The 26,361-nt window shown below is 42.9% G+C and overlaps 1 protein-coding gene across 14 annotated transcripts in view; it reads right to left on the bottom strand.

Annotated features, from left to right (window-relative positions):
• The window catches only part of NEDD4L (NEDD4 like E3 ubiquitin protein ligase), a 438,826-nt gene that overhangs the window by 74,735 nt on the left and 337,730 nt on the right, over positions 1–26,361 (bottom strand). For 8 of the 14 annotated variants that reach the window (XM_088476472.1, XM_088476473.1, XM_088476474.1 and 5 more), the window contains 7 exons: positions 25,032–25,082; positions 22,955–23,016; positions 22,758–22,860; positions 16,181–16,347; positions 12,018–12,147; positions 10,622–10,795; positions 6,887–6,961 (listed from right to left, as the gene is read on the bottom strand). In XM_088476472.1, coding sequence (XP_088332598.1) covers positions 6,887–6,961; positions 10,622–10,795; positions 12,018–12,147; positions 16,181–16,347; positions 22,758–22,860; positions 22,955–23,016; positions 25,032–25,082 — 762 coding nt within the window. Of the gene's footprint in view, positions 1–6,886; positions 6,962–7,153; positions 7,178–10,621; positions 10,796–12,017; positions 12,148–16,180; positions 16,348–22,757; positions 22,861–22,954; positions 23,017–25,031; positions 25,083–26,361 lie in introns of all 14 variants that reach the window. The other 6 variants (XM_088476471.1, XM_088476460.1, XM_088476463.1 and 3 more) reach the window with 1 other exon arrangement.

Genomic DNA, 26,361 nt, shown 5'->3' with positions numbered 1-26,361 from the left:
CAGCATTGTGCTGCAGGATTCACTGAAGGCTGTCCTGCAGTCTTATACAGTAGCATTAGTCACAAGTCACTTATATGGAAATGATGAGATTGAGGGGGTCATTGAGACCAGGTCGTTAGTGCCGATGCACTCGGACCGGGTTGATGGCCCCCCACAGAGCATGTGCACGACGGCGCCGGCGCCGACGTGCGCATGTGTGGGACCCGCTACGACCGACAGCGCCGGTCGTAGCGGGTCTCGATCCAAAGGGGGCGAGCTGTCGATGTTGATTGACAGCTCGCCCCGTTTGGAAGGCGGGCCGGGGGGGTGGCAGCCCAAACTGGGGCGTTCCCATGGGAACGCCTACCGTTTGGGGGCGGCCCCACTGACATCACTAGTGATGTCAGTGGAGAGCTTCCGGCTCAGACAGAGCCGAAAGCTCTCCGGGGCTTACGACAAGGGAGACCCTACCCTAGGGTCTCGTCGTAAGCCCCGATGGTCGCGACCATCGCGACCATCACCTTAGGCGGTCGTAAGGCTGTGGGTGTTAACCCACAGCCTTACCACCGCAAAAGAGGACGTCTTGAAAAAGACGTCCTCCCCTCATTCAGACCGACCGCACGCTCTGTGCGACTGGCTCTGAATGAGGTCCTGAGTCTCTAGTGGGCCCTTTAGATCCCATATAGCTACCGAATATTCCTATGTGTCCACATACATCTTACCTCCGTGCGCTACAAGTCACGTTAAACATAACGTGTGAGCGTCATGCGACTTGGTAGCGCCGAGCATCTTTTTCGCATGACTTGTTAACCTTCAAATGCGTCTTATATGCACAGCGATGCGAATGGGACGCACAAGCAGATTCTAATGATTAAAATGATATGGTATGTTATATCTGCAGGCGAAATGCTACGTTACAGGATCAGTGGCTGTGACTCTGTAATGCAGATACACCCGCAGTTGCACACAGAACATAGGCATGCCGCATAACATTTCATCAGCGGAAGCCGCTTGTGCCTCCTCTTTGTATAAACAGCATGTGGCCTTTTGGGTATGAGATACCAATGATTATACATCTTGTGAGATCTTAACCTCTCTGATCTTTCTATACGCTTTAACTGATCTTTTCTCAGACCTCATAATCACGGGTTTCCCCAAGTTATCCTCCTCTCATCTGAGTCACGTGGATCCTTGGGTGGTCAGTTATGATTGAGTAATGTATGGTACGAAGTAGGGATGTAACCCCTGGAGTTGGAACTTTGCAAACAAAAAGACACAAGCAGGGAGGTATGATGCAATCCAGAATAAGGTAGTGGCACTGAGTTGACAAAAACAGGAGTTGGGGATGTGAAATGTCATCTGAATACCCTTAGACGTTGGGAAGAGTTGGAGGGGATTAGATCGAAAAGGAATTGGATGTCGTGTTGAGGATTACTCCAAAGTGTATTAGTGTGAATCCAGATTGTCCAAGAGAGCAGAAGATCAGCTTGATTAGGTTTGTGGTCGGACACACTGTCCAGCCAGGATGTAGCTGGCATCCCGACGGTCAGAATGCGGGCAGCAGTCAGGATCTCGACTCCAGGATCCCGACCGTTGACATTCCGTCAGTATTAGGGTTAGGCACTAGGGAGAGGGTTCGGTTTAGGCTGTGGGAGGTGAGGATTACAGTACTTACCTACAGGTGTCGGTAATTGAAACCAGTCGGGATTCTGAGCACCGGTATTGTGCGTGCCAGAATTCCATACCCAACCTGTCCAACCATATTCCCATATGGAGGGGAGAGTGTAGTATAACTCATGGGGTCATCTCTAAAGTATGTTATGAATTTGAAAACTCCAAGACCTCCCTCTTGGATAGAATTGTGGGGGGAGGTCCATAAGAATTTTTGGCTTTTTAGCTAACCCAAAAAATTTAGCAGCAAGTTACTGTAACATTTAAAAGGCGCCGATAGGGACTTAATCGGGAGGGTCTGAAAGAGACGCGGTAATATATTAAATTTTCAGGGTGAAATCCAACTGGTCCAAGATAGAAGCAATTTGTCCCACTTAATAAGATCAAGTTTATCATCTCTAACAATGGGGAAATTTGCTGCATACAGTTGTTTGTACAACAGAGTTACATAGATCTCAAGGTATTTAAGTTTGAGAGGCTGCCAGCGACAATCAAAATTAGCTTTGAAGTGGAACAGCCGAACAGGAGGGAGGTTAACATCCAGGAATTTAAATTAGTTTGAATCAACCTCATATAATTAGACCGTTCGACAAGTAGAAGCAATTCCCGGAGGAGATTGGGAAGAGGAACATGCAAATTAGCAATAGCTATTAATATGTCACCAACATACAAAAGATGGTGTTAAAGCCAGATAGCATAGTTGGGTACGATATGCCAACAGTCATGTAGTCGATACTCATTATATCAGCATGGCCGTAATGTCGATGTTGACAATGAATCATCATGCAGACAGTGATGAATTGTCGACATGTTAGATTTACTTACTCCCGACAGTTGCAGCGGCATCTTCCAGGTGCCGGTGGTCACATTTGACATGTCGACATTTTGACAATGATGACACAATAACTGTCGGTATTGTGGTGTTGACCTTATGAAAGTTGACAATGTCACTGTCAAACTATTGGCTGTGGCCCGGACAGCCAGAGGTTCCATTCATTAGGGCAAAAGTGTACCAGCACAGAGCTGACCTGTTTAGTACCATTGTGAATCTGAAAAGGCGGGCATGTGACGCCATCAGGGCCATAACTAAGGAAGTGTGTCAAGTGCCATGGCACAGGGCACCGCAGGGCAGGGGGCGCTGTTTGGGCCTGTCAATTTTCCTGTTTATTATCATTCTTACTTGTAGTTTCCTCTTATTTCATCCCCAGCATCTCCTGGCCTCCCCTATCTCTTCCCTGGCCCTTCCCCATGGAGCCATGGCCATTTTTCAGGTGCACTATCTTATGTCCCTATTTAAAAAAATGGAGGGGGGGGGGCACCAATGCTTTATCTGGCACAGGGTACCAAGAAGTCTAGTTACGGCTTTGGATGCCAATGTCTAGGTTCAGTGCTGTGGGATTCCTGTGGTGACTCCTCTGAGGAGGAATCACCCCTGCCCATGGCTGCCCAATGTGTGATGCAAAAGCCATCCGACCCTGCCAAATGCTTTGTCCACATCCAAAACCTGCCACAATCTATTAGATATAAGATAAGGGTTATTTTATCAAAGAAAAGTAGAGATAAGCGATCCGGTTTTGGTTCGGATCTTCCCACCAAGTTCGGATCTCAGTACAAGGTAAAATATCATCTCTCGCGGACATCTGTGCCGAGATGTCCATGAAAGGTGATGTTTTACTTTGTTCTGAGATCTAAACTCAGCGGGAAGAACTGAGCCAAATCCGAACAGCTGATCCCTACAGAAAAGTCCACAAACTTCTATTCAGTGCACTTGGTAGTGACCATACAACACATAGATGAAACATTCAGGCATTTGTGTACTCCCCGGCACAAACACATACACACAGCGTTCCATAGTTTAGAACTTTAGGTCTCGAGCACCAGTTTCCTCCCCACTTTGGATTCAATGCCAACCGGGGCACCATGTACAAGGTGTTATTAGGTTTCCTCGCACAATCGAAAAACATACTGGCAGGTTAACTGGTGTAGTGTCTCTTTGCTTAACCAAAATAGGAAAATGATCGAGACATACAGCATACCACCCAACATGACCCTCTCCAGGAGGGACACAGTGCTCTGGTCCTGGACTTCCCTGGTAACTTATGATTGGTGGCGGCTCCAGGGACGGGGCTGCAGTACAGTCCAAAATTCAAATAGGGGAGTCACACCAACTGCCAGTGAGTCCCAGCCAGTGATGTCTGGCAGTGTGTGAAATGACAGTTGGTGTGACTCCCCTATTTGAATTTTGAACTGCGTGCAGCCCCACCTCTTACCAGGGAAGTCCAGGACCAGATCATTGTGTCCCTCCTGGAGAGGGTCATGTTGGGAGGTATGCATACAGTACTGTAAATGCTCAATAAACAACAACTACTAATTTGCGTTCATTGCCTAACATACACCCAACGGATGAAAGCTAAATGCCAATTGGTTGGTCTTTTTGCACTCTGTTATTAATAGACCCCCCCCCCCACCCAACAGAATACTATTTATTAAGGCCAGACTACAGAATCTACAACAGCGCTATGAAGTGTTCCCATTATAAATATGATTTTGCAGAACTACTACTATTTTAAAAATGCTGCTGGCCCACAGATTCCATGTTGCTTTCAGGGAAGAGGAGGTTCACAAATCTTGAAACTTGGGGAGCTGTGCTGACACCAATTTAGTGGCTGCACAACATGAGTTGTGTGATATTTGTGCAGCCAGTAGGGAACCAATCAATCAATCAAAGTGGTCAGATCGTCTCTTAGCAACCAGACCTGATGTCTCAAGTACTGGAGCAAGTGCTAGTGCCCTGGCAAAGGTTCACATGAAGAATAGATAAATGTTGTACAGAAAACAATTACAACTACCGGTATGAAATTGCGGTCGCAAGACATTGTACGGAACCATAAGTTATTTATCACACAGCTCCCTCCAACAATAATAAGCCAGGATTTTCACCTTGATTGAGCTTCCTCCAGTCCACTGATCTATAATACCAGTACCAGTATTCATATGTCATTATAAATTAAAATAATAGTGATTCCCAAACTCACAAGCTTATATCCCTGTATTCTATTCATGATGCACAAATAAATAAAAATGTTAAATAAAATGATTACAATATTTCCGTGCTGCACAATGAGCAATGTTGCACTAGGCATGAGGCCCCCCCCAATCACCTGACATGGGTGGAAAAATAAAAATGTATACATGGGACTTTGACAGAGAAGAGGAGCCCCCAAGTGACCAGACCCTTAGCTGCTATAGGATATATAGAACCCTGAAGCGAAAGTACTGTACAGTAATTATTATTTTTGAAAAACCTAAAGAATGGGCTGAGACCCTGATTCAGAGCCGGACGCTCTTTGTCAGCGCTCGCTCTGAACCAGGGCGTTTTTTTTTTTTCCCCGCCTCAAGGCCGCTCGCTAAGCTGTGGGTGACCACCCAGTCCTTTAGCCGGCGGCCGGTCGATGGTCGTGATTATCGCGACCATCGGTCTTGCGATGATACCCTTGTGGTAGGGTCTCATCCACGGCAAGCTCCAGTGAACTTCCTGCTCTATTAGAGCAGGAAGTTCACTACTGCCATCACTAGTGATGTCAGTAGGGCCACCCACAAACGGCAGGCTTTCCTTCAGGAACGCCTCCATTTGTCCAGCCACCCCCACTGCACGCCTACAAAATGGGGCGAGCTGTCAATCACAATCAACAGCCGCCCCGTCTTGTAGTGAGTCCCGCAGCGAGTGAAAATTCACTCGCTACGGGGCTAGCGCATGCGCAGTGTGCACTGCCCGGTCATCCACCCTCTTGCGAGCGGGTCTGAATCAGGCCCTAAGTGCGAACTACAGTCAAAAGACAAACAGATCACATCTCTACACTCAAAGTTTTAGTGGTTAATTGTGATCCTGATAATTTGGGGAGCAAGACATAATTTTCTGGTTGCCACGGCAACATCAAAACATCTAAGAGAGTTCCTAAGAGTAGGGAGGTTTCCACTGACAGGTCATTTTATTTTTGTACAGTATAAATATATCACAAGTAATAGGTTGAGATGGATACTTGGTTTCATGTTGTGTCAATGACACGACAAATAAGTGAGAAACAAACAAGGTCTCTAAAGGTCACAGTAACCAAAGTTTGTGGGAGTGAGACATACTGTAGCCCAGAGACAGCTGGAGCAGAGACCGGCATGGATAAATTCTCATTTATCCATACAATAGAGCGGCTCAGTGTTGTTTAACAGTTAACAAGAATCTGGCTACACACAGAACGATGAAACATTACAGATTTATTTATTAGTATACAATGCATGCCCATCAGTAAGTTACAAAAAGGAGAGTGAAGCTGGGCATTGTATCTATAGAATATAGCAGCTGTAGGTAATCCTTGGCACTACTGCCAGGGGGTGGCACATGAGGAAGCACTGAATGGCACACAAGATGTCTATCACTCCTACTATAAAGGTTGTATCACTCTACCCTCAGCCACCTCTGTCCCTCACAGAGGATACCTTATCAGCACGCTAGACCCTCACACTACCAAGTGTGGACTGCTGTACCAGCAAAGCCTGGACCGCTGGTAAGTGAAACCTGCCAGAGTTAGAGCTTCTGCAAAAGGATCAGCTGCTAAAACCAACACAGCTATTGTATGTAGAAATAGTGACTGACGCGTTTCGTTATTAAAATGCAGAGGTCACTTTAGAAAAGGGCCGATTTACAGCTAACATTACACCTGTGGAAATTCTTCCCTTGTGTACATTTAATATAAAGTAATCTGTAATGAAAAGCAGCAGGTTCATCGTTAGCCCCTGACAGCCTAAGGCAGCTGCTTTCAGAAGGTCCTATCTCCACACGTTTTTTGTTTTTTTTTAAATATAAATCAGTCTTGAAATTGCATTATACAATCTAACAATTAACAAACATCAAAATATAATTCAGCATTTAACAGAAAAGATCCCAAGCCACCCAGAGTATAAAAGTAGCATCTTGTTGTCTTTTTCCTGTATTTTAAATTGCATTTGAAAACTTGCAAAATATTCAGTTCTCAAAAACCTGTGTGTGTGTTTGGAGACCCTATGCATTCTGGGATCAAAAAGAGGTGGTTGCTTTATCTGACAATCAATCAGTCTCCAAAAAACAGATTCTCATATCACAACCGTGGATCGGAGCCACGGTGCTCACCTATACTCTATGACACAGGAAAAAGCTCAACAGAGGATGAGTTATAACCAGAAAGTATCTGAAACATTTATTTACCATTGATAAATGAGCCTGCTCAGCGACGCCATCGGTGACACTGCAAGACCTTAATCTCGTGGATGGTTCTCTCTGCTGAAAAGAGATGATTTGGGGAGTACCATAAATTTACACCATAAGGTGAAATGCGTGGCTACATCAATACGAACATAAAATTTTTTATATAATTCAACAAAATGTTCACACCATTTAATCCCCTAATTAAAAAAAATATATATTTATTTTAGAAAAATGTACCACAGTGGAGGTATTCGGAAAAGACGTTACCTTCTGCCTTTCCCAAGCTGTGAGCTGCGTTGGAGAAAAAATGTGGTGACTGTGGTTAGTATAGTTTCCCTGGGTCAGAATGTTAGTATACTATTACGTTAATATAATTTTAATATACTAATAATTTTTAATCTTTGTGTTTTTTCAAGCTCCCTTTTGTTTGGGAGTTTCTGTGGTTTAAACCTGAAAATATTTGAACTGTTTACGCACTGTCTTGACTTGACAGCTCTTGTCACGGAAAATCCTTTTCAATTCTATCAATGCAGGCTGCCATATTTCTGAGACTGCAAAAATGGCTCGGTCATCAATATTCTCTATTTCCATCAAAGAAGCTGTCATGAGCGATTAATTACTTTTTTTTCTTTGGAGAAAAAAACTAAATTAAAATAAAATAGAATTATAAACTGTAAGAAGCGTAAACCTTGTATATCAGACCCCCTGAAGGCCGTCACACAAATTGAATATGAATAACCGATCTGTATTAATTATATATTTAAAGTGTTGTTCCTATAGAAGGACTTATCGAGGTCAGTGTAATAAAAAAAAAAAATAATCAAATAGGATATTGGTAATATATGAGTGACAAAATTATGCTATCAACAATAATTAAGGAGCAGACTATCTAAAATAAAACAAAAACAGTGTTATTACAAGGCACTAAAAAAAAAAAAACATACAGTAAATCTGCATAAATAATAACTAGCAGTTTATGCTACAACATGTTTTGAGCAGTGACTGGTGTTTATTATTGTTTTTGCAGATTTATATAGAAGAGCCTTGTAATAAACATGGTTTGTGTTTCATTTTAGATAAATCTGTGCACCTTAATTATTGTTGTTGTTGTTACAATATTTATTGGAAGTGAATAATTTTGGCGTATGCTTGTTCAGAAAAACGCCATTCCTACTGCTTAGGTAACGAAGGTTATGCAACCGACATGTTTGATCTTGGCATCTACTGACCTAACGATATTTGTGGATGTAAAGGAGACGTCAGCTTCTGGGGAATGTGAGGAATCGCATACAGCTTTTCTGGCTTCCCAGATAGCGCTGTCGCACATGGTCAGCGCCATATGGGAAGCCAGATGAGGTTGGAAGAAAAAAGCTCTGGGGGCCAGACCAAATGATTCCGCGGCCCTTATACGGCCCCCGGGGCCTGAGGTTCCCCATCCCTGCTTTAGGAACTTGCCCTCAAAACTGCCTTGGTACACCCAAATAACTAAAAAGCTTCCTTAATTAGGAAGTGTGGCCATTGCTAACATGGAATGAATTAGGTCTTCATTTTATTTCCTGGCTGGCAACTGTATGAAGCCCAACCCCAAGTAGTGGCACCCTAGTGCCCCTACTTGGGGCACTAGGGTGCCACTTGGGGCACTGGGGCACTAGGATGCAGCCTAATCAGCCTAATGGTTGATCAGCCACTGGCCACAATAACTCTACAATGGCAGCCCAGAAATACAAAGTCCACTCTCTGTCCCACCCAAAGATATATCCCTTTTGAATCTTTCAGCACACTTTGATGCAGAGTTGGATGTCACGTATGTCGGCCTGCGTAGTGTAAATTGTATTAACAGGCTGCATACATAATGCAGATATGTGCAGATATGACACACCCTCATATGATGTATATACTTCTGCAATTAGCAGCATCATTCACAGGATTTTTGAGGACTGGTGCAAATACACATTAATGATCATGGTCACCAGCACACGCTAGGTGCTTCCGATTGGCCAATTGTAAATTTGTCTTTTAAGTTTATATCGATACAAGTTTTGTATTGTTGTGCATACATGACATGATTTTGAGGGAGTATTTAATCAAGATTTTTTCTTTTTCCCTACACTAGGAGAGGTCTACCCTCTCTATTCCAGAGGTTCTCTTTTTATCACAGTCAAACCTAATAGTGTGTAAGTGATATACAGCGATATAAAACAAACATAACCTGGTACATATATGCTACCGTACAGATCGGCGTGCACCTTACAATGACTGCGCCTCAGCATAAAGTCGTAAATATGATCTTTTTATGATACTTCTTAGAGCGTAAATTGTGTCCAATATGCACCACGTTCTATATGGCTCCACCATTCAGCTTCTATATGCCAAAGCATAGGGAGAATGGAAATATGGTTTTTTCCTTGAGCATTGTCCTCACTTATATCTACATTTTATAATGGTACATTGTCATTTTTTCGCCATTTCCTCTTTTACGAGCAAAGAGTGAATGTGTTCAATTAACAGCACAAGTAAAAATAACTTTTCCCCTGAATCGCCACTCCATGTTAAAAAAAAAAAAAAAAAGCGGAAAATACCTTCATTAAAAAGGATTGAGATAGACCAGAGGTTGCCAAATGTGGTCCTCAAGGCTCAAAAGTTCAGGTTTTAGAGATATCCATGGTTAAGCACAGGTGGTTATATCAAATTGACTTTGGTAATAATTAAATCACCTTTGCTCAACCATGACCGTGATTGGGAACCTCTGAAAAAACCAACAAGAATTCAACGTATGACGACTAAAAAGAACATTTTGCAACAAAACAATTAATAATAAAATAGGGCATAAAACTGTAGTCATTCCATCATGTGTATTCATTGAATGCTTTTTATTGTTGGTACTGTTACACCCATAAAAAAAAACAAATAAAGTTGTAAAAAAAAAAATATATATATATATGCATAACTACTCTATAATATTGTTCAATGTTGAGTGACCAATAACTAGAAATGGCTATCGATAGGTTAATTATCAATGGTACCATTGGTGGTGGACATTGATGGTATGAAACCATCGGCTGTGAGCCATGAATGGTTTCATACACCGATGGTCAGCCCTGTTTTAGTACTAAACGGGCAGCGGGCCAATCAGGGAGTTGGGGCAGGGCTTCACGGGTCATGTCGGGGACAGATCTAAGCTCCGTGTCCTGGCACATGGGGGAGGGGAACTATTGCTTGGCTCTGTGCCGGTGAATCATTAGATCTCCATCGATGGCAAATTCATCAGCCATTGGTGGTTAACAATCAATGTTTGTTAACCTGCGATGGTCGATGGCCATCACTACCAATAGCAATAGAAGGATACTGCACTTTGAAAGCCAATTTCTCAAAACCTCAAATATCGAGGGACAAAACGTCACTAGTAAAGAGCTTTAATTTGCATTGTGTTGAATAAGGTTCTACTTAAAGAACATTTAATCCTGTTTAAACCACAGGATGCAAATCATTAATTAAAATGCTTTTTTTTTTTTTATCCTTGCATGAATGAATGAACAATTCTGGCCAGAGAATGCAGTGCAACTTGCTGTTGGACTGAGCAGAAGAAAGGTGTGGCTAAAACACTGCAGAAGATCTCGGAAGATTACAAGTTCCAGAATTCTAATTACATGTAATTTGTTGACACGCCACTAATTGCAGGCTCGGCATGTCATGGTAGTGTAGAGGATGTGTGCCAACTGCAATTTTGCTACTTACGATAAGTGAACTGAACTGCTCCCCGTTGGACTCCGAATTAATCTGTAGCCTTCGGTTAAGCTCTTCAGAAAGTTCCAAAGCGCTGGCCCTGGAGACTGGAGACGCAGGAGGCGGCAGAGAGGTGTTCAGCGTGTCGCTGCTCAAACTCATTTCCTCTGAAATGGTCTCCCATGGCTGGTGGAAGAAAGAGACAGATCTTGCATAAGGCACTGTGCAATAAAACAGCAGTGGGTTCAAGTTAGCCTAACGGGAAACAACGCTCCTCTTCGCTTGGCATCAGAGATACTCGGCAATCCAATATTTTGTAACAGTTGTAAAAAACATTTTTAGTCCTTCCGTAAATCATAGGTAGATTAGGATCAGAAACTTTACGGAAACCTGGATTTTACTGCGTGAAGTCTGGATAGGTTTTCAGGCACAAAATATCCTAGCACAGGGCCTGAGTTGTTCACTTATGCTTCCGCAACGGCGATTATTGCAGCTGTGGATGTGTGGCATATGCTAATGCAGCAGCGGCTGGGACTTGCACAGAGACGCCCAACCGAGCCATCGCAGCTGTACGCAACTGCGTACACATACGCAGCATCAGACGCAGCTCAGGCAAACATCAACATCCTGAGCGAGTCTATAGTTACTCAGAATGGCCGCCGGAGCGTATGTTCCTGGCGCACGGGAACGCAGACGCAGGATATGACACCCCCCCCCCCCCCCCGAAACGGTTGAGGCATGCCTTCATTTATAGCTGACACTCCCCGTTGTCAGAGATGCCTGGGGTCACTGTTGAACCAATATGAAATTTAGCCTAAAATGATAAAATAACTGCGTCAAGTCTGCAAGAATATAGATGCCATGTCATCTGGTATATTGATAAGGTCGCTGGTATTCTATGGAATATAATTTGTTTTATAACCTGCTGAGTTATATTCTGGATATTTATCAGATTTGGCCCCAGTATAAAAAGGGAATAGAGTAAAGGTCAGCTGTTAATTGTCATCGCTGTGACTGGCTTTCCCACTGTGCATCAGACTGAGGTGTTCTGTATCCGGGAGTGATTAGCTAGCTGGGCGCCAGCGTACCCAGCCCTGGTCTATAATAACCTCTAAGTGATATTGCAGGCTGTAAACAAGGAACCAGCCAGGGATGAAATTCCCCACATGGATTTCATACGTGCCAGCTTGGTACCTAATACACTGGTGCACTGATCAAAACACACTGCGAGTGACAGGACCCCTGACTGATCTACCAACGTGCCGGTGACATTCAGCTTCAGAACAGATAACAACAGGGGATGTACATTCTCTCATATACCAGCAAACACATCTAAACAGCCATAGAAGGAGCTAAAATCATTCCGCGGAGCTTAGTGCAAGGAACATAAACACCAAACTTCACCCACCTCAGGGATATCTCCTCCGTCTGTGTGTTCCGGCTCTAGATCTTCACTGATGTGTCTCCTGGACCGGAATACTCTGTGGGCCTCTTGCTGTATGTGTCTGATGTTGTTATCGGATTCTGCAGTAACATCTCTGGGTAACGGCAAGAAAAGGAGACAATGGGTAGATCAGTGACCACACGACTGCAGTCACCAGATTACGCAGATAAGCCAGGGACACTCACCAGGGTTCTCTCATAGTAAAAGGACTTTTTATGCAGTAATTGTACACAGTGTCAAAGTTTAGGTCTAGCCAGACCTTTGTCAAAGCCACCTTCAATGACATAGTGCACTGGAATCTGATCTCAATGAAGGTGGCCTACACAAAGGCCCGGATAGACTGAAACCTCAAAACACAACACTATTAATAAATAGATACAATGTAAAATGTCATTTTATTATGAAGAAAGCCTCGTGGTTGGCCTTTATTTGAATATTATTATTATTATTATTACCAGTTATTTATATAGCGCACACATATTCCGCAGCGCTTTACAGAGAATATTTGGCCATTCACATCAGTCCCTGCCCCAGTGGAGCTTACACTCTATATTCCGTATCACACACACACACACACACACACACACACACACACACACACACACACATATACACACTAGGGGTAATTTTGCTAGGAGCCAATTAACCTACCAGTATATTTTTGGAGTGTGGGAGGAAACCGGAGTACCCGGAGGAAACCCACGCAAGCACAGGGAGAATATACAAACTCCACACAGTTAGGGCCGTAGTGGGTATCGAACCAACGACCTCAGTGCTGTGAAGCAGTAACGCTAACCATTACACCGTCTGTGCTGCCTTATATCAAATATATACATTTCAAATATATACATTTGATATTATTTGTGAGTGTGATAGATAAATAGACATGAGATATATGGATAGATATTAGATGGATAGATGAGAGATATATATGAGATAGATAAATGATAGATAGATAGATAGATAGATAGATAGATAGATAGATAGATATAAGATACATAGGTGTGAGATAGATAGATATGAGATTGATATGAGATAGATAAACAGATGTGAGATAGATAGATATGAGGTAGATACAGTAGGTATGAGGTAGATAGATGTGAGATAGCTATAGATAAATAGAAAGATGTGAGATAGCTAGATGTGAGACAGATAGATAGATGTGAGATACATAGTTGTAAGATAGATATATATGAGATAAATAAATAGATGTGAGATAGATATGAGATATATAGATAGATGTGAGATAGATATGAGATGTACAGATAGATGTGAGGTAGATACGAGATAGATATGAGATGTATAGATAGATTTGAGGTAGATACGAGATAGATATGAGATGTATAGATAGATGTGAGGTAGATACGAGATAGATAGATATGAGATGTATAGATAGATTTGAGGTAGATACGAGATAGATATGAGATGTTCAGATAGATTTGAGGTAGATACGAGATAGATATGAGATGTATAGATAGATGTGAGGTAGATACGAGATAGATAGATATGAGATGTATAGATAGATTTGAGGTAGATATGAGATAGATATGAGATATATAGATAGATGTGAGATAGATATGAGATGTACAGATAGATGTGAGGTAGATACGAGATAGATAGATATGAGATGTATAGATAGATGTGAGGTAGATACGAGATAGATAGATATGACATGTATAGATAGATGTGAGGTAGATACGAGATAGATATGACATGTATAGATAGATGTGAGGTTTATACGAGATAGATATGACATGTATAGATAGATGTGAGGTAGATACGAGATAGATAGATAGATGTGAGATAAATATGAGATATATAGATAGATGTGAGATAGATAGATAGATAGATAGATGTGAGGTAGAATTGAGATAGATAGATGTGAGATAGATAGATAGATGTGAGATAGATATGAGATATATAGATAGATGTGAGGTAGATACGAGATAGATAGATATGAGATAGAAGTGAGATAGATAGATGTGAGATAGATAGATATGAGATGTACAGATAGATGTGAGGTAGATATGAGATAGATAGATGTGAGATAGATATGAGATATATAGATAGATGTGAGATAGATAGATGTGAGGTAGAATTGAGATAGATAGATGTGAGATGTATAGATAGATGTGAGGTATATATGAGATAGACAGATAGATAGATATATAGATAAATAGATAGATAGTTAGATAGTCTGACTGACTGTGACAGAAAGACATACAGATAGGTTAAGTGAAGGCGCTAATTTATTAAAGCAGACAATATAAGTACATTCAATATATAATTAGAATTATTCACCCCTATAAATCAATGGGTACTGGCTGCTGTCCTGTGGATGCCCCTTGTTGTGGCAAAGAATTCTAGATGAAATATGGAAACACAGTATTGCCCAATAGTGAAGCACATATATAACAGCTCACCAATTAAGTTTATATTATTATTACTTTGCGTCAAGCCTCATACTAAGATTATTGAAGTAAAGTGCCTCTCTCTAAATGCACTCTCTCAGGATCAGGCTGGTTTGTAATGGAATGATCGAACCAATATAAAGTCTCCACCTTTCCTAAGATTTTAAACTCCAAATAATGAATATCACATAGCGTAATATCGTATAAAAGGTTTTATTATGTAAACAGAGAAAGGACTCAAATTAATTAACGTAAAAACAAGCTTATCTGAATGGAACTGGAAATTGATAATGTGTTACTCCTATCCCCTTCAACCACTACAAAAAAATATTAGGATTGTGGCAGAGATGTAACGGTGATCCAATCAAGAGTCAAGAAAACCACTGACGCGTTTCGTCTTGATAAGACTTTTTAGAAAGGTTGCAGTCCTCAGGACTACCAGTTTCTGATTCCATTCAGATAAGTCTGTTTTCACTTTAAGGGGTCTCTTTATCATTACATAATTATAAATGGTGATAATTATGTTTTGAACTCGCTGCAAGTTCTAAGTACTGTTCAGAGGCATTCATCATGCCTCATTAACTAAAGTATCACTTCCGAAAAACTGCTCTTTCTGCGGAATCAGTTTTTCGGAATTGTGATACTTTTCCCTAATCATTACTGTCTCCACTCCCAGCCCGCTGCCTCTGCCCAGTGTCTCAACTCTCCCAGACCGCAGCCTTTGCCTCCCTCCTTTACCAGAGCTCCCCGGCCCACAGCCTATCCCCAGTTTCTCCCCTCTCCCAGCCCGCACTTGCTCCCCACACCTCTCCCTCCCGGCACGTGTGAATGCTTTCGGGGGCCTGTACACCATCTCAGAATGGCATGCAGTTACACAGTCAAGTTCTGAAAAAAAAATGCTTTTTCGGAGCTTGATGAATAGCATAAGCATCTCTAAAGTATGGGGACTGTGGAAATTATCGGGGGAGATTTGTACATGAATGATGAATGGATCGAACACTTCAATTGTACAAAAGTAGGTGAAAATATTAATTTTCACCGGCTTTTGTATAAATTAAGTAATGATGTATAGAGCCCTAATGCATCTGTCATTTCATTACAAACCTGTTAGTGACTTCAGTTACGGTAAGCACTTAATTTCACTAATATTGGTAAGAGATATTATAATATAAACTCACTTGAACTGTTATATATGTACTTCACTATTGAGCACTACTGTTTGCCTTTTTCACAAATACTTTGTATAATATATAATTATATATATAATCTTTTTCCCTACTTGATGCACTGCAATACATTAATTGAGAAATCTCCACAGGACATACCTGCCCTGCCCCTTTATTCATTAACCCTTGACCTCCAATGTACCAAGATATTAAGTATAGGCATGAAGTACGTGTCAAATTATGTACGAATGCCAAGTCATTTAATTATTGTTGCCACTTTATTAGGATCATTGCGTTGCTTGTTTTTCTCCCAAAGTGTCATATTTAACCGCTAGTACAATACTCATCAAATCCACCAGAGGGCACTGTGAGGAAACTGTACTGCGCATGTCACATGAATCAGAAGTATTCCGAGCATGAGTACTCCGTACTGTGAACCCCAGTGTTAATAAACGTATGGACTTTTTTCTAGTTCACATGAGGAAACATGGACTATCTGGTACATTTGCATTATATTAATACAGACTATAATACATTTAATGAAACATACATTAGGCTTGGCCGATGCCACTGGGTGGAACGGTTATTGTGGTTGACATAGTACGTGCGCCCAAGATTGTCCACTTTCTCCTCCCATCCAGGTGGCATAGGAGGAGCTGGCAGTTCTTGCTGGTGCGGAGAGGTAGAGTCATTGGAGTCTACAACATCCCAGGCTTGCTAGAGAATAAGAAGAAAAGCAGAGTCACTTCTCTACAAAAGTAATTGACTTCTATATTCAGATAATTACAATTGGATAAAACAATACAAAAAACTACTAGCCGAAGGCACTGACCAGATGGCATTTTTAAAACCGATAAAGCCTATACATTTTATTTATTAATTTGCGAGTGTATCTAGTGTACTGATGAAGTCAAACAATTAGTAACTAGCCGCGCCGGCCTTCTACGCTTCTCTAAACTTGTAGCTGAATAGAGGGCAGTTTACCTTTATGGTTGTATAGGTAAAAAACAAGACAAATCTGTTTCATTCAATCCTTCCCTTAACTTGCTACTTACACAAACTTATCGAACATAAAGCATTCATAGCATATATGTACAATTATCGGTCAGAATACCGACAGAGGGCATCCCGACACCATTAGGTAAGTAAGCTAAACTAACCCTCACCCCTAGCCCTCCCTCCCCAGTGCCTAACCTTATCCTCCCCCTCCCTGGTGCCTAAACCCTCCCCCTAACCCCCGTTACTTACCTTCGGGATGCCGGCAGTCGGGATCCCGATGCCGTCGGGATTCTGGCATCAGTATTTTGACCATCAGCATCCCGCACGCTGGGATGCTGACTACATCCCGCTCATACCACATGCACGTGGATGGCATTGATTTGCCTTTGGTGTGTCAGTATGGGCATATAAGGATGTTTAGGGATATATTTACTAAAGCTTCAAAAAGTAAAAACTGGTGATGTTGTCTGTAGCAACCAGACTATCATTTTCAAGGATGCAACAGAGAAATTATAGACATAATCTGATTGGTTGCTATGGGCAACACCCCTACTTTTCATTTTTAGAAGCTTCAGTAAATCTACCCCTTAGTCTATAGGATGAAACGCACAGCCCATATATATTGACTTAACCAAAGGCATGATGAGGACGGGACAGAGAAAGAAGACCATGATTTATTAACATAAGGCTCCCAAGTTTCTGAGGAACGTTCCACTTTTTAACCCTGGAATGTTAAATAGTAATTCTGAATCTTTGATTATCCTGATTCATATGATTAGTAGTGCTGATGGCCCAAGCATGTCCGAGGACTGTCCTGTTATTTGGTTTCAGAAATATGGGACCCAAAAAGCACAATGGAGTCCTGGCTTTCCATGGTCTTTAGTATTCTGTTCCCCTTCTTCATATGATGCGCTATCTATGCACTATAGTTCTTGTTGAACGAAGAATAAACTTTGCTCTCCTAATGTTCCCCCTCACCTTGAGCAACTTGCAGTGGGAGTGTCATGGCGTGCAGTGGGAATGTCATGTCATGGGCGTGCAGTGGGAGTGTCATATCATTGGCATGCAGTGGGAGTGTCATGGGGTGTAGTGGGAGTGTCATGGTCATGCCATGATATTCTAAGCTGTGTGTATAAAAAGTGAAGCCTGTCTCTGACAGATCTCTTGCATGGGGTCGGTGTACGTGGCGATACATGGAAAAACTGTGGGCGGAGCAGCTTCCTGCATGAAGCCGAACAGATCATCACATTAGCCCTATGGAAACTGGCATTAGCATAAGGCAGTAAATCAGGCTTCTGTGGCATCATGCAAACACGCCCGCTTTGCGTCCAACCCAGTTCCTCAGCGGACTCGTCCCTGTGTTTTACTCCCTGATACTGTCCTTGGTCTATTCTTTAATTAGAACTTTTAACAAGAGAGTTTCCTGAGCTAACAAGAATAAACTTTAATAGAAGAGAAAGAAGTTTTTCTCATTTAATTACACCAAGTCTCATTTCCGTTGCTGTCACTGGACACCTGTCTTCTGCCCATATTAATTCCTCGCACAGTGACAAACCCAGGAGTGTCCCTAACAAAACAACTGAAGTTATGCATCGAACATTAAGTTACTCACACGTCTATCAACTACCACACTATTTCACCCAGTGTTTTCACAGCATCCAGTTTGACCAGTCATTTGTTTTGTTTGTATATTTTTTGTCCTTCGTGTAATGAGCATGGAATAAATCTGGATTAGACAGATGAGTCTAGAACTTCCATTGTTGTTATCACCAAACCAGTAAACCGCCCTGAACAATAGCGTATTGTTTCCTTAGGTGTTTTCTCTTCGAAGAGACAAAGGTTTTATTTTAAACATGTTGACTCTGTGCAAAATGCAGGCCAAGGGAATAAACATCATCCACAGCAAATTAATTCACTTTGATAAGTCTGGAGTTTAGCAGAAATGGCTAGAGACAGGTAGAATGAAGATGCGCTTGTTTACAGGATGCAAATATATAATATTATGCATCGGCAAGGTTGCTGCAAAAATGGGCCTCTAACTGCTATGTTGATAGGTTGCTATGGGTAACATCTCCACTTCTAAAAACCCGCACTTCAGTAAATATACCCTGAAGAGTAATGTGCTGCCCTTTAGAAGATTTTGGGGACCTAGGGGCCTATTCATCATCACTTAATTTTCACAAAAGCAGGTGAAAATTAAGATTTTCACCTAATTTTGTGGAAATTATGTGTCAGCCCCATTCATCAAACATGTAACGCAGGAGATATCACAGATATCTCCTGGTTACAATTGTGCATCGATAATTTCCACAGTCCCCATACTATAGTATGTAATATATGTATGGGGATAGTATACTGTAGTATGGGGATGTGGGAATTGTGGTATTCATCAAGTTTCGAAAAAGCATTTTTTTCGGAACTTGACAGTGATGCTATTCGCCACTCTGAGCATCCCTGCTGTGTCCACTTACCTGCCTGACGCTCCCTCCCGGCTCCCAGAGCAGTCCTTCTGTGAGCTGGGGCCAGGAGAGAGTACAGCAGTGGCGGCAGTTATCCTACAGAGGCAGCTGGTATGACGGGGGGCCGGCTGTCTCCGGCAACAGCTTAGGCGAGTAGGTCTCCCGCACAGCAGCGGCGGCGGGGGCCCTACTCGGTCAGCGGGGGGGTGCGCAGGATCCGGCGGAGGACCTAGCGGCTGCAGCAGGGAACGAGGATGTAGCAGGTCTCAGCGGGGGGGTGGGAAACGCACAGTGAGTTCAAACCATAATTATCAAATGTGATAATTATGTTTTGATGAATAGGCCCCCTAGTGCGGGCCCCTGAAGTGTATCAGGTTATCTTCACTGGTCTAATAAATCTTCTCCTAAATGTTTATTTAAGGGACTGACCACATACAAAGGTAGGTATTTATGTATTTCTGCCACAAGTCCATTCATATATTACTACCGTCCTTCTTCCATGTAGTACGCAGGTGAACCACTACCCACTACAGATGGAGCAGAGCTTATTGCCGCGGGTGAGGTACCGTGGCTAGAAGCGATCCTGTGATCAGTAAAGCGGTGACATACTTGTAATATTTGAGATATTTGTAAGAAAAAAAAAAAGCATTCGGTGCCTGGAGCATCATCCGACACAATAAACTCTGCTTCATCTGCATGCTGTATATTCTGTTGTTAAAAACCGAGTCATTTTATTCTAACCTTGTTTCCTTGGTCACTGTTTATTTTAGAGTGAAAAGAAAATATGTCAATGTCTGTAAGTGTTGTGGATAGCTGGCTTGTCAGGGAAAGTCAACAGGTACAATTGTACTTCCATGGAAACAAGACTACAATGATGGTGACGGAAGCTGTCAGTTCATAACTGAGGGCAGTTTCGGCATTGATTAAAAACAGAGGTAGACAAGGTGATATCCGGATGAAAGGAAGATAATTAGAAGGTCGACACCGACTGGGACAAAAGGTCGACTTACAAAAAAAATGGTCAACACTTTTTAAAAAAAATAAAAAATGTTTAAGTGTTATTCTAAGATACGAACACCAGCGCTACAGTATCTCCACCAATAGTTCCGGAAGCTGCTGGGCACAGAGTTGTCCAAACTCAGGGAATAGATGGTGTATATAAAGGTATTGTGTCCAGCGCTAACCTTACAAAGCTCTATAGGTGTATAGAAGGTGCCACGAATAATGAGTATTCAATCAAATGAGTATTCAATCAACATTTGATTGAATACTCATTATTCGCTTAACTTTACAAGAGTATTGTGACTCCTTTAACAACATCCCTTTTATTCCATTTAATACCCAATGTTTTAACACATACTTGTATCGTTATACTTGACCATTGCACCGTCTATACATTATATTTTTCCACACCTATAGAGCTATATAAGGTTAATACCTTTATATACACAATTTTTAAGGTTAGGGTTAGGGACTTCGGGGAGAGTTAGTCTGCCGGAGGGGAGGGTTAGGGTCAGGGGGCGTTTTAAGAGAAGAGGGGGCCCGCGTGCAGACTCAGTGCGGGCCCCCTCCTCTCTCCGGCGGTCCTGTGGTGCAGTAGATTCTGGCTTAGTGCCAGCATCTACTGCACATTTGCGGACCTCCGGGGACAGCAGTATTGTACATACGCGTGTCACCGGGAAAATGGTCGCCACCATTTTCACAGTGATTTTTGCTGCTCTGCTCAGCAGAGCAGCACTACAGACAGGTAAGTATAAGACTATGGGTGTAGGGTATACGGTGTGGGTCCCCCTGGGCCCGTGTGCACTGCACACCCTGCACCCATTATAGATACGCACCTGGTTAGGGTTAGGAATGGTTAAGGTTAGGTACTAGGAGGAGGGTTAGGGTTAGTCAACCTTTTGTCAGTCGACCTAGTTCATGTTGACCATTTGGTGTTGGCCTATTCATTGTCAACCTTTTCACTGTCTATCTTTTATACCACACCCAGGCAAGGTACTCCAACGGCTGTGGAACTACACATTCCAACATGCAGTGCCACAGTTTTAGCATGTACTTACAGCAGAACTGTGGTACACCATACTGCGATGCTGCATTTAAAGGTATTCTCCACCCTTTGGCCTGTCCCTACTTTTCAGTGCTCCACCAACCACTCTAGACTACAGTCCAGCTTTAGACTGTCAGAACATCTCCCAGAGGTTATCGGCACGTGAGTGCTTTACGTGTCCATGAGCTGTACTCTGCATCCTGATCTTCCCTTTCCCTGCACATGGTCACTGGCAGACAACTGCAGATAAGTTCTGTGAACACTACAGGCAGCAGCCAAAGAGCATTCTGTTCCTTGAGCAATAATCATTGCTTGTTACGTGCATGGAAAATGCAGAATGTAAGTGCTGGTGGACAGTGGTGCGTCTACAATAGGTGCAGTGCGTGCAATGCACATTAGCCATTGAGTCAAGGGGACCCTGTGTTTTCGGATCAGGCACCCAAAGCAAATGGCGGCTGGGAGCATATGCCCAGCACATTCCTCAGGAACATGGTGCCGCCATCTGCTGTAAACATAGCTGACATCAGTGCCAGGGGATGCAGTCGGGATGCTGACGGTCTAAATGTTGCCCGTCGGCATCCCGACTGTCTAATCCCGGCAACTGTCTAATGACCATCGTTAGGGATGCCTGTCATTAGACCTATGCCGGGAGCCCGACTCCCTGCTTACCGTTCAAAGGTAAGCTAGGCGGGCGCGGACAGCTGCGGGGCAGGGGGGAGGAGGAGGGTTAGGTTAGGGGCTCCCAGGGGGGACTTAGGGTTAGGCACCCCCTCGGGAGACTTAGGGTTAGGCTGCGGGGAAGGGGGGTTAGGTTTAGGCACTTGGGGGGGAGGTTAGGGTTAGGCACTTGGGGGGAGGTTAGGATTAGGCACCCCTAAGTGAGGGTTAGTGCTAGAGGGGGGAGGTTAGGTTAGTAAATAGAAAATACTTACCTGTTGGGATCTTCACTGCTAGGCTTCCGCTGTCGGGATTTGAACCGCCGGCCGCATACTGATTCCCAGTGCCAGAGATTTCACTATTTTCTGCATAGATGCTGACGCCATATTTCCAAAGAAAGAGCTGGAGTCAGCGGGCAATTAATTTGGGTGCGATGTGGGCGGCTATGTCCTCCCTGACTCATGGCCTCACCATTTCCAAAGCTCTCTTTGGAGCGGTAAGGGGACTGAGCGCTTTGACTGACTCGGCAATGAGCATCGGTGCAGAAGATCTCAAGAGCTGTGCCATAGTCTTCTACATGAGGCCCCACCCACACATTTCTAGGGGGAGGACCATGCAGAATCTTGTACACGGGCCAGCTCATTCCTTAAAACACCCCAAGTGCTGGATTCTTAAAAATACACCATGACATATAAAGTACAATTCCCTCATCCTCTCTTAGCTATTGTACGGTGCTACCACCTACCACCCCAAAATAACTATATTAAAATCTTAGTATTCGCCTAACAATCAAATTTCTATTAATTCTGTATTTTAACAAAACAGTAATTAGAAGTCCACACATGCTCCTAATGATACAGACATTGCCACATACTGCACCAAGCTCACACGTAACAAGTTGCTTCTAAAGGTCAGTCACTGTTAATGATCACTGCATGCCTCTGAGGCACGCATTTCGTGGTTACCTCTGCTTCTTCCCGTTGCTCGCTGGTTTCCTCCTCTTGCCCTCCGTTCTTTGGCAAGTATGCCATCTTTAATCTCAGGAAACCCTTCACCCGAGACTTGTGGCTGTAAACACACAGAGAGTAGAGTAAGAGGGGCGGCTGAGTCAGCCGATTGTTTACATCGGGTTCATTGACTGTTCAGAAACTGGAGCACGCACCTTCGTGGTCTGAGCAAGAAATCTTTAAATGTATACGGCCTCTCCATTGTGGGATCTTCAGTCTGTTAACAAGGAAAAAGTTAATTTTTAACATGATCCTTCTCTCAAGCGATATAACTTTGCACAACACATAAACAGTGTGTTCAGCCAGGTAATGCTTTATTGCAATGGCTTTGCTGTCAAAGAACTCGATCTGTCCAGCGATTATTATCAGACTCACCAGACGAACACGAACGCACACGCCCCTCCAGAGACTGCATGTGAGAGCTGTACATGAAGGGGCTTATTCAATAAAGAGACCTGTTGTAGATTTCTGGTCATTTCTAACTGTGATACAGAAATTAAAGCTATGATCTGTCTGGCTACGCTTAGGATACAGAACGTACTGTTTTCTGTATTCTGCCCTGGATTTAAATAAACCCATGTGCTTAAGTTTACTGAAACGTATACACATTTACAACTGTATTACCATTTAATGGTTATGATCAGACACAGCAAAAAGCACTGCTCAAAATAAGTGGGCAAAATGCAGCTAAAACATCAAAAGACCAAAAATAGAAGTCAATTATTTACCGCTACTTTTATATTGCTGTTTTTTTCTTATATTTAGCCATATTTAAAGGTCAGTTACTTCACCAATTGATTGAAATATGTAATAAAATCTATTAAGTTTTGGAAAAAAAAAAAACTAGGCAAAACTGTACATGTATAAAATGCTTTTAGGAACAGTAGAAACTATTATTGCTATAAAAGGTAAGAAAAAAATTAACCAACATTGTTATACAACACAGTTTATTTAACATGGAGTTCCAAAGAGAAGCAATCATAGGGGTCAACTCAATTAGCCGCAAATTGACATTGCAATAACGTGGAAACCGAACTTCCTCTCGCCCCCCTTGCGGCCTGATCTCGCATCGGACTCGCTGATTTTTGTACGCATGCTATGGTGCTGCAAACTAAAACCAGTGAGTGCAGAGCTTCCGTAAGTGCGGCATATAGTCGCACTTACTCGATGGATTTGCGGGGGGTGAGTTAATTCAATCAACCCCATAGAGTCTTGCAATACCCCTTTCACATCGCAAATGGCGGATCGCACCTGAGATTTGTGCACGCATCCATCCCAGGTGCGACCCGTCTGAGATCCCTTTCAGACCGGAGGCACTACCAGACAATAATGCCGGGTTGATGACGTCATCGCCATCACTGCTGAGCCGGCGCTTGGAGATAACCAGAGCACCGCATTCACAGTGCACTGCAAACTGGGTTGAACTCGTGTTCAACCCTGCTCATTACCAGAGTTGAAATGCCGGGTCACTCGACCCGGGTCAATTCATCTGGGCCCTTTCACACTGCGCAGTAACCCAGGTTGCTGCGCGTTCATGTGCAATAACCCGGGTTATTTGATGGCAGTGTGAAAGGGGTATTACATGTATCAGTACTCATTTGTCTACAGTGCCATCTACAGTCATACTCCAGTATTACACCACATTCAGTTTCTATCTTACTGGCGGATATCATGCCAAAATTGCCTAAAGGTTAGAATGCATGCTTTCTCTGGGAAAGCCGTGTTCAGCAAAAGACAAAAATAGTGGCTTTTTTTTGTTACTAAATACAGTACATTGACCTGAAACAGAAGGTTTCAAGCCGATTCTCAAATATGCATGTATTTGCACAAACTTCTATGTCTCATTATGAAGATACTCACTACCACCTACCCTCCTGGAGCCCAAAGGGGATTGCCCCATGCAGATGTGTTTTGGGGGGCATTGGGAGTCATTTCACAATACCAGCACAGGGAGAAGGGGAGAACAGGAGGACCAACCTGATTGGCCCTCCCATTCACACTTTCCATCCACAGCCGTAATTTAGTAGTGAAGATAAAAGTTTGACCAATTATAGATTACAGAAGTTGAGGAGCTCCAGTAGCAAAGAGCGCAGCTGGGACTGCAATTAGAGGATGGAGGTTTTTTGTTTTTTTTAAAAGAATTGGGTGGTAATGAGCTAAATTCAGCGTTGAGACTGTACAGCAGAAATTATATGTATGAAACAAAGGGTGGAAGAGAATCGGACACATTACCGGTAAGTGGTTTAGAGGCACGTCAACTTGACCCAAGAAGTCATCTCTGGTCTGTAAAAATAAAAATTTGACAAGGTTTAGAAATGTGCAACAACATAAAACTTGATTCTTAAAGAATATTCATGTCAGCTTGTTGGGAATACTGTATCTGGGCTGGACTTGTATTCCTGAGGTTGCAGCACATCCAATCATGAGGCACTGTGTCATCACTTAGACCAGGGGTGGGGAACCTTTTTTCTGCCGTGGGCCATTTAGATATATATAATATTATTTGTGGGCCCTGTGCAGGCCACGCCCCCTCTGTGTGATGTCACCGGTGATTACAGCAATGCCCGGAGCATCCTGAGGATGCTCTGGGAAACTGTAAGACAGCGGTGTGACCATCTGAGGCATCCTAAAGATGGTCCAGGCGGCACTATTGCATAGATTCTGGCTGCAGGATGCCATTCTAGGCACCCTGCTAGCCAGTTGAGGCTAGCAGAAAAAACTCTGAGGGCCAGACCAAATGATTCTGGGGGCCTTATACGGCCCCCGGGCCTAAGGTTCCCCATCCCTGACTTAGACAATGAGGTCACCTAATAGGCCAGATAATGCAATGGTGATTCCTTCTCATTCCATACACAAATTAACATAAAGGATCATATTTGTGTATTAATGTATACACAATACAGCACAAATCCTATAGCATTCATCCTAATAAGAGCAAGGGAGAAACCACTATTTATTGCAGCAAGAAAAGTAACATGTTATAAGGCAATCTGCCTTCTTTCTCCTGCCCTAAAATAGCTGTCACCTGAGTCTGGGCTCAGTCTGACTTATTATTGGATGTAACCCCTTCTGCCATTAGCTACATTTGAGTATTAGTTTCACCAACAAAATGGCCACCACCTCTGATGTCAATGGCAGTTACTAGTGACCATATCGGCCACACTACTATGGATATTGGTCCACCCCACAAAAGAAGCTGTCTGTAGTGCACTTTAAATGTTAAACTTGCTGGCAAACAAACATTCAAGAACATAGGGCACTACTATATAATTAGTTTGTAAAATGAACACTAGAAAGAGATCATTTGCAAGATGCCAATGCATGTGGCGATTAAATTGCTTTTTGATCGCCCATCGGAGCAATTTAATTGTTCCTCAGTTAGGGTGCGAGTGAGCCCCAGAAGCATTGGGTATAGCTGTGCAAAATGGCTAAACCCATCTAAAGTTCTGCTTTGGGTGCCCAAAGTGCCGACTTGTTGCACTTTTCTGCTCACTACCTTGGGGGGCTGCGTACAGAAATGTGTGCAGTCACAGCTATTCGTGCCTGAATGGAGCAACAACTG

The sequence above is a fragment of the Taudactylus pleione genome, unplaced genomic scaffold (genome assembly GCF_031769625.1).
Source record: "Taudactylus pleione unplaced genomic scaffold, aTauple2 ptg000189l, whole genome shotgun sequence".
Classification (NCBI taxonomy): domain Eukaryota; kingdom Metazoa; phylum Chordata; class Amphibia; order Anura; family Myobatrachidae; genus Taudactylus; species Taudactylus pleione.
This window is presented reverse-complemented; position numbering and strand designations above follow the sequence as displayed.